The sequence below is a fragment of the Canis aureus genome, chromosome 19 (genome assembly GCF_053574225.1).
Source record: "Canis aureus isolate CA01 chromosome 19, VMU_Caureus_v.1.0, whole genome shotgun sequence".
NCBI lineage: Eukaryota > Metazoa > Chordata > Mammalia > Carnivora > Canidae > Canis > Canis aureus.
Window position 1 is genome coordinate 21411803 of NC_135629.1, and position 9769 is coordinate 21421571.

Sequence of the window (9769 nt, forward strand, 5' to 3'; positions counted from 1 at the left end):
GGCTTTCTAAATATGGAACTCCCCTTTAAAAACAGTCTGCTGTTCACCTTTCCTAGACTGTATGTTTCTGTAAGATTTCACTCATTACAAATGAAAGTAGAGGACTGCCTGTAGGTAGTTTATTTCTTAAAAGAATATATGCAGACCAATTAAAAATTACTTAAGAGTTTGGCGGCTCGGGATTGTAAGAGCCTGGGTAATTGCCTCGACAACTGAGAGGGGTCAGAAGGTGGAGAGGGAAAAGATGGGAATGGAGGTGGCGGTGAAGAAGAGCCCTTTGAACCTATGCTTTTGCGTGGCAATTAGAGTGGGTTCTCCCACTCATACTCTCACACAGAAGAAAGCTCAAATAAGTACTTTACACATCTGATTATGCTGTTCTGTTTCTGTTTTCTATTTTTACATATACATCCAAATCTGTGAGTACTTCTTACTTAGGTTAGTACATTCAGGCTAAAAGTCACCATCTTGTGTTGTAGAGATACTCTCATCTTGCTGACACTACTCTGTTTTTAAAAGAAAACTCACCGAATCTTTGAATTTTAGAGTGGAAGGGACCTTCGAGATCATCTACCAGTGCTTCTCACCCCTTAGTGTGCAGAAGAATCATGGGATGCTTACTCAGTATGCACATTTCTCAGCCCTAACCCTAGAGATTCTGATTCAGCAGGTCTGGGAGGCCTAGATATCTGCCTTTTTAGCAAGAGCCCCAGTGATTCTAATGTGGATGGTCTCAGACCTCCCTTTGAAAACCCCTGTTCATATCTACCCACCCCCTCAAATGACAAATGAGGCGAGCCTCCCACTCCCCAAGCTCTCAGGTGACCTAATTGGAATTACAATACCAACAACCCTAGGAAGGCTGGAGAAAGCCATTATCACTTAGACTTGAGAAGATGATGCTCGTAAATAAGAACTTTATGGCCAGGACCACAGTGGTAATAAGTAGCCCATCTCTGGAAGTCCATGATATAAAACCTTTAATACAGAGTGGTGGCTTTTCTCTTTTCTAAATACCATTTCAGTGTGTTAAGAGAAAAGAAATTAATGTTCAGAAAAAGTAGTTACTCCATATGTGCAGTAACTGCTTTTCTATAATATCTTATGGCATCTGGGGTTCAGCATCATTGAACAAGATTAAATGAACGTTATAGAGCTATAAAATTGCATGTAAAATAACGCAAAACTGTTCAAATGACTATCAAAGTAGCCTGGGAATGAATTTCCACTAAAATTGTCACTCCTAGATGTAGCTTAGCAAAGCTGTTACTAAAGTGGAAGGATTCTTTAATACAAAGAAGTGTCCAAAAAATCAAGTAAGTATTCCCTAAACCATGTGAGTGATAATCAAAAGTCATTGTGAAGTCAATATTTTTTTGTCCATCATTGCTGCTAAAATTTAGAGTCCCATTGTATATGTGTGTGTTGAATGTACCAATTAGAATATCCAATGAAATAGCCTTTTGGATATTCTATGCTTTTGTGTCCTTCAGAAATCATGAAGTTGAAGAAATCTGTGTTAAATGTTTGTTTGGGTTGCTGTCTTTTAAAAAGCAATCAACTCATTTAATGAAATGCAAGATTTCTTTGTGACAATTTCAACTCCTAATGTTGAAGTGAGAGGATTTTTCTGAAACTTTTATTTTGGAACAAGTGTTGGAGATTTATAAAACTGTCAACTTTGTATTAGAGAAACAATCCTGAAGTAAATATGAGCATTTCTGAGTTTTCTGTAGAAAATCAATGGTACCTTTTGTCTTTTTACCTAAGAAAGTTTTAAAAAGAGGTGAAAATTTTAATTTTAGCACTTTACCTTATATGATGAATGGGAACTTTGAACATTTTAATAAAATTTGTAGGGTTTCTGTTTTCAAATAGAGCTATTAATTTTGTGAGCATGCATTAAATTCCCCCTGAATTTCTCAGACCTTAATCAGGTAATATGGCTCACAACCACAGTATGGTTGGGTTTTTTTTTTTTGTTTGGTTTGGTTTGGTCTTTTTTAAGTTTTAACTACTCGGTTATCATTTAATAACAAGTTACCATCCCTTTGTGTATATCATACTCCCTGAGATTTTAGTTTCATTTAAATTATCATACAAAGGATTTCAGAGCTTAAACCGGTGAGCACGCTTTAGCTAGGGACATCTAGCACCAGTTATCCCAAGTTTAAAATCTTATCAGTTGTGTTTAGAATTATTCATTCTTTCAAACTGCCTTACCTGTGTATAAGCCGAAGCAGGTTTATTTGCCTTATGTTTGGGATCTGCTGGTGCCCCCCTCCTCCCCATTGTATACCATCTGTGCCCTGTGCAGTTGGGGCCCTTCCACATATGGCTACAAGCTGGTGTAATGCCCTTCCTTTTGATCTGGCTTCATCTAGTGATTTGCTCAGTATTTTTAAGGTCAGACTGAAAACTTTTCTGTTCTAGTTATTTTTGATTTTATATTGTGTGTTGTGTTTGATGTTCAGATACATGTGAAAGTTGCTTCTATGAGTCAGTAAGTTTTATTCCAGCCCTTTTGCCGCAATAAGGTAAGACTAGTCTGTACTTTTCTTTCTTGAAAATGTAGTGATTTATGTGTTTAGGGTGAATGTTTAGGCTTTTCACCTAAAAGTTCTTGCAGTTTTCTCACTGGGGACTAGACTGCTATGAATCTGTGCTCCTTTCTTCAAGCTATAACTTTGTGGGGTTTAAGGGTCCATTAGTTTGCAGAACTTTCTATTGAGATTTTTTTTTCTCATCTGTTGCCACTAATTCTCAGTCTGTATTGGGATTCTGTAGAACAGAAATGTCATTCTCCTCCATCAGGTTTCAAATTTTCATGCCATTTTGTTAAGCACATTGCTTGAGCTTAACTAGGGTCCAAGTATGTGTGGTGATGGTCATAATGCTGTTTATTCCAGCTCCTATTGAAATGTGGTGCCCAGCTAGCATTGTGTGTGTGCGATGCTCCCAGCATGGTGTGTGGCACCTAGTAGGTTGTCTGTGGTCCTCAGCCAGGAAGCAGCCATGGCTTTCTATACTCCCCTGTTGAACATATTTGGTGACAGGGCTCATCTTTGGCTCTTAGAAAATGCATTTCACTTTTTAAAATTTTTTTCCTCGACTTCTGGCTGAGAATGGTCTCATTTTAAAATAAGTCAGTTACTCTCATTTCTCTCATGTCCTCCAGTTTGCTGTTAAGATTTGACTGTCCCCATTTAGCCAAGTAAAGTGAACTTACCCTCCTTTCTGGTTGTCCAACATAGCCCTTTAAAAACAGCAAACTCTTACTTCTCCCATTTATCCACACACTTTCCTATCTCTCACTGCAGAAGCGGGCAGTTCGGGATTACGTCTGTGATGTCCAGTTACCTTGCACACAGCATAATTTTATGAAATCTTGAGGGGCCGGGAATAACACCCTAAAGATGTTAAGAAGTCCTCATATCTCCTTTTTTTTTTAAATAAGATTTTACTTATTTATTTGTGAGAGAGAGAGAGAGAGGCAGAGACACAGGCAGAGGGAGAAGCAGGCTCTATGCAGGGAGCCCGAGGTGGGACTCAATCCCGGGACTTCAGGATCATGCCCTGGGCTGAAGGCAGATGCTCAACTGCTGAGCCACCCGGGCATCCCCTCATATCTCCTTCTATTGGAGTCTGATTACTGCTGCCACGTATTCTGTGTATGCTTTATGGTGTAGTGGTTATTCGTGTGCTTTTGGGAGTCCTGTTCCTCGGTATAGGCTCTGCCTTCCGTTAAGGTACAGTTTTTTCGAGGCCAACCCCAGTGATTCTTTTGGTCATAATAAACCGCTGTTACAAGACTTGTAGCTGCTTTCATTAATGAATGTATTTTTAAAAACTTTCTGGGATCCTACAGGAAGATAGGTCTTTTGTTATAGAAAGAAAAGAAAACAGTAGCATTTACTGGGCTCAGCAAGTTAAAATGTGTACCACTGAAATATGTATCTATTTCCCATCATCTGGCTAAGCTGTGGTGCTGACTAGGTTATTTCTTGCCAGAGAAAATAATTTTAAATCATAAGCATATTTAACTAGCAAGCATAAATCATAAGCCCTTCTAATCATAAGCATGTTGAACTCTGGTACCATTTGTACAGATGGTATGGTTAAATGTGTGGGCTCCTCCCAGCCTCAAAGATGTGGACAAGCTCTTACTGCCCAATTTCCTCTTTCACTTGGGGGAACTTAAATCATTTGTTGTTTGCACATATAGAATTCTAGAAATCACAGACCAAGAGGAAGGTTTCAGGTCTTAGGAAAGTTTTGGGTTTTGTGACTCACCCTGACTGAAGAATGGTGGAAATGAAGGGTAAATATTAACGCAGCATTCCCTTTTTGAGGCAAAAATAATTGGTGTTTCATGAAGATAGTCAAATTATGAAGGACAAGACTTTGATTTTCAGAATGTGCCTTTAAAAAAAAAAACAAACGTCATGGAATCATAAATAACATTTTAACAGAAGCCTGTTGGCTTTCAAAAAGTGTTCTCCAGGTGGTTGGTTCTACAGAAATACTCTTAGATACTGCAAACAAAGCTCCTATTGTAAAGTATATTTTTAAAAGTATTTTTGAAAGTGTAGTAACACAATAACACATCCATACTGACATGCATTGCGAGGCAAATTGTTAACATTTTGGAAGCCAGTAGGCATCATTTACATACTCATTGATTTTGTTTTATGAAACACCACTTCTAAGAAACTTTTTATTGTAAAAATAAAACAAACGATATGGAAAGCCACCCAAAACAAACGTGTAACTTAGCGAATCGTTACATGGAGAACACTCCTAGAGCAGCACCCAGGTTGGGAAGTAGAACTTTGCCGACCACCCCAGGAGCCTCCTTCATTAGTTTCCTCACAATCCCAGCCCCTGCCTTCTCCACTAAAATAACCCTGATGATGACTTACAGCTAGCTCTTTGTTGCACTTCTTTCTGGTTTTATTCCTCGGGTGATAAACATCCCCAATATCTTTTTATATAGAAACTCCTCTATTTATGAAAAAAAAAAACAAAGTTATTTATAAGCTCTTTAAGTGATAAGTGCAGAATGACACTATCAGTGCTTGCTACCCCCATAAGTCAGTGAGCGGATAGAGTTTGGCAGGGTTCTGCGGTGCCACGTGGCTCTGTTCATCGCTGTGACTCAATAATAACTAATGGCGTATGGAGCTCCAGGCCATCTAAGCTCAGAGACTCACTAACTTACTTCTCTCCCAGATGCTAGGAGGCACTGTCACAATTGTTGCCTCCATTTTCTGTATGTGAAAGCTAAGGCTCACAGAGGTGAGATGCTTGCCCATGCTCACACAGGTAGCCCATCACAGAGCCAAAGGACACCAGTACTGCGGCTCCAGCCTATTCTCCTGATGCTAGGCTTGATGGGATGTGCCGACATGTAAGGATTTTGAGACTGCTTAGAGGAGTTTGTTTATAAAGGAAAGGACCTACAGCTTTAAGGAAAGCTCACTGACTGGTCTGGTTCAACCTTTTCATTTTACAGATGAAGAAATGACCCAGAAAGCATAAAGAATTCGCTTAAGGTCACACAAGCAGTTGGTGGCAAAGTTGCAGCCAACTCCCCAAATCTTCTGGCTGTTAAAATCAACGATTTTTCCTTCATTCCATACCTTATGTGGAAAAAATACACATTTCCTAATCCGCTTCTTTGCATCAGTTCCACATGAGCAGATTTGACTCAAAACCAGTGTACGACTAGGATACACCATCTACTTGCTTACTTTTTCAAGGTTTTAGCTGGGAATTAAAAAATTTATATTTGAAGTTTGCTTTTCTGTCTCACTTATTGAGTGCCCAATCTGTAGATACACATGCCTAACACTCTCCTCCAAAGAATGTACAAGAATAACACATTTGACTGGTGTGGATGGCAGGTGGAAAAGAATTACTGGTGTAGTGTGTAGGCCCTTCAACATATTCACGGCCAATTCTGGATTATCCCAGCACAGATGGATCAGGCAAATCCGTCTTCTACTTCTTACTGGTGACCTTTAACTATTTGTGTTTGTAAATGCTTCTACCGGAGATTGGGGGGGAGAAGAGCAGAGAAGATGGAATTTGGTTTCTTGTCCAGAGTATTAGGTGTCCTGGTAAATGGTATGGTGGTTTTTGTGGGAGACTGTGGGATTCTCTCTGGGTTGAACCACTCTGGGATTTCCAAACCTTAGCCTTGGATGTCAACAATCGGAAGGGAGGCAGACTGGCTCAATGCAAAGAGCTTAGCTTGGAATTTGTTTTATTGGGTTGAAATCCCATTAGCTTGCGCCTCAAGCAAGTTACTCATCCTCTCATAGCCCCAATTTCCTAATCTACAGAAGGGAAGAAGACAGAGCTTCTTCAAAGCCAATGACATAGTTAAGCACTCAGCTCAGCACTTTATTCATGTAGAGAGCTATTAAATGGTACTTCTATTAGTTGACTATATTCATACATCCACACGGTAAAGAGGATGAACTGATCCAATGAAACTTTTGCACTTTCCTCTTGATGTAGTTGGTCTAGCTTATGTTGTTTGAGGTCCTGCAAGCTGGTGGCAGCAGTGGGCCCAAACCCCCTGGTCTCATAACTGCTTATTTACCGATCTTTCTACCTCTTCAAGCCATAGTGGACAAACAAATCTGCCTTCTTCACTGGAGCTTTGAGTACCTGACCTCTGGGTTGTTTGCTGTGAACCAATTAAAAGCCTGAATGAATCTTCCAGTTAATAATTTTCTAAGGACATTATTGCCATTGTTACTCAGGAATATACAAAGGAAGTTCAGCTAATAAAAATGTTTTCCAGGCTTAACAAATTATTGTTGAAACATAAGTCCCATGTTATGCTCTGTGGATTGCAGTCACTCAAACTTCTCATTGGAGGAGGGGACCGTAGGAGGCTCCTAAGAGTTCCTTATATTCCACGCATATTCTTTTAATGTTGGATGCCTTAAGGAAAGTCGATAGGCATCAGTAGAGCTGAGATAAGGATTATATGGGATATTGACTCATTCACTCGGAAAGTATTTATTGAACAACTATGATGTGCTGCTAGGCACTAGAGATAGAAAAATAAACAAGACAAGATCTCATCCATTCTTCAGGGAGCTTACAGTTGAGTGCATTGGTAACTATCATTAAAACAGGAACTACTAGACCATAAGAAAGGCAGGAAGTATATCTTAAATATGTTTGAGCTCCACATGCCTGCACATACTACAAACGCAGTGCATGCTGGAATGAAGGTGTGATTGAGTGTTGTCGTAAGCAGATGTTTGTTTGTTTGCTCTTTTTTAAAGTTGTAGTATCCTTAGATTTCTAAAGCTGAGTGCTTTTACTAATCTCATTATTGTTTTAAAATTCTCTAATAACAGTTTTGATACTGAATTCAGTAACCACAAAGGCTGTTTCCAATTTGTTGGTGCTTTTCAAACATCTTTAAAAGCCATGCGAGCCCTGGACTTTTTGCTGGGTAATTCACTGTGTCTTTATGTATGTACCTGAGGGGTAACCATCATAAAAAGGCCTGTGTACCAACATGTTCAATATGGGGATTCTTACACTGTGGAATGTCTAAAGATTGCTTACTCTGTAATTTTTAAAAGCCCTGTAATTCCATATAAAGCATATATAGCATCTGAACAAGAAATATGACACTAAGTCTTGGATTAAATAATATCTTGGGGCTGCTACCTTATGCATTTTCAGCAGTTCAAGAACTCCACTAAGTGCAGGTTAACAAGACCAGAGCATCGTAAATGAGCATCTGTCCCATGACCCAGTTGGAGACCCCTTCCGATTATTCATTACAGAGACACGTGCTGACACTGAGTTCAGCCCTCTCGAATCTCCCACTCGAAGTGGTCTTTTAGGATTGGCAGGAGGTCAGAGCCTTCCACTCCCACGCTTTGTGGCTAAATGTTCTCCGGGTCTTACTTGCCTTGCAGCCCGGATAACTCTATTTTCAAAATTAAAGTAAACAAAAGGAGACTTGGGATGGGGAGCAATCCAACTCTGAACGCTTATGTGGAAAAGGGTTTTGTTGTTGTTTTTAGAGTGTTTTAAACGAGAACAGGCAGCTCTGCACAGAAGAACGTGTTCGATTCGGCACCACTACCGCCACCATTTATCCCGCTGACCTGGGTTTTTGCAGCTCTAGTTCAGCCTTCCACTTCAAAGGCCTGGCTCTGAGTGGATCACACATTTGCCTTGATGACAAATTAATCAAACTTGATTTCTTGGATGAGATGGATACAAAAGAACTACAGCTCCCCAAGGCCTGAAAGTCACTACGGCCCTTCTGGCTCTGATTAGAGCAACAAAAGGATGTCTGAGAGCCATCTTCCTCCCTGCTCAGGCTGTGGGACAGAGCTGAAAGCAGCCGGCTTGTAAAGGAGAAAGGCCTGATTAAAACACATTTCAGCTGCGACCAAGTGCTCGGCGAGCCCTTCTGACAGAGAAAATTGCTTTTTAGTAGATGCTCACCTTTTCTCAAGAGCAAAGTTTCCACTTAGAAGAATGAGAAGAGGTAGTATATTAGCAATCTGAAATGTTTATAAATCTCCCCTTTTATGTTTCTGTTGGGAAGGTGAAGTTAGAAAGAAAGAAAGAAAGGAAAGAAAGAAAGAAAGAAAGAAAGAAAGAAAGAAAGAAAGAAAGAAAGAAAGAAAGAAAGAAAGAAGGAAAAGAAAGAAAAGAGAAAGAAATTGGCCTGTGATATCTGGCAAGCGTTAGGGATAGGCAGAGTTTGGGTAAGGAAATTTACTTGTACCTGGTTAAAAAAAAGCAAATTCCCCGGACCAGGAGATTTATGTACCTTTAAGGCAGACCTAGGACAAGGCAAAGAATGGGATTCAAAATGCGACTGCTGTGGGTCTGCTCCGGCAACCCACTCATGCGAGAGAGCGAAATAAGCCTTCTGCTAAATCGGGGAGCGCAGGATTTCGATGCAAACCCTCTTAGCAGCTTTGTCATCCGCCTGTTCTGCGGAGCATCCAAGGACACTGCTCGCATCCCTCTTGTGATCGCTGTGCGTTCTATATTTAGAAGAATTGCTGTTGCACAAAATATGGTCCCCTGACTGTCCTGGGCGTGCTTTACGCCTTTCCCAAAAAGACTTCAAAAAAATGAAAGGTTCATACCTTTATATTACAGTTTTGGAAAGAAGAACCCAAAGGGGTTTTTTCTCCCTTTAATATGGAGGCAAAACACACAAATCCACATACTGTGAGTTCCTATCTTATTTGTAGGATCTCCTTGCACGCAGCCGCACCACCGCCATCCGGTGACGGATGGCTGATAAACATGTGCGTGGTGAAGTCGGGTCACACGGGCTCATCTCTCATTTCTGACACTTGGTTTGAAGATCCTTCCTCCAAGTATCTTTGTGATCCTGACAGGCAGTTTTCAGAAGTTTGTGGCATTCCAGGATCCTTAATAATTTAAAGCTGTATTTTAGATTCCAGCCATGAGCAAAGTATACAGTGGGTTCTCCCTCCCCTCACCCCGTGGGCTGGCTGCAGCGCTGACCCCACTGCTCTCTGACACATGTGCGTCGAGCTGCGGCCAGCCAACCCCCTTGAGTCCCCAGCCCTCTGCCTCCATCCCTATCCGCTCACCCCTTCCCAGTCTCCCATCATGAACCAAGGCCTCCCCCTCCAGGAAGCCAGCTGAGCTTTCCAGCTGGAGGTGAGCCCTCCTTCTGGCATCATAGGAGGCCCTTCAATTTTCTTTTAGCTCCTCTATGGCACTAGGTGCATTC

General features: G+C 40.8%; 1 protein-coding gene across 1 annotated transcript in view; it reads left to right on the forward strand.

The window, feature by feature from the left end:
* The window catches only part of EIF4E3 (eukaryotic translation initiation factor 4E family member 3), a 46246-nt gene extending 40450 nt beyond the window's left edge, over window positions 1-5796 (forward strand). The window contains exon 7 of the mRNA XM_077858080.1: window positions 5516-5796. Within this exon, the coding sequence (XP_077714206.1) occupies window positions 5516-5541 (26 nt within the window). The 3' untranslated portion in view covers window positions 5542-5796. The remainder of the gene's footprint in view (window positions 1-5515) is intronic.
* Window positions 5797-9769: the final 3973 nt, after the last annotated feature.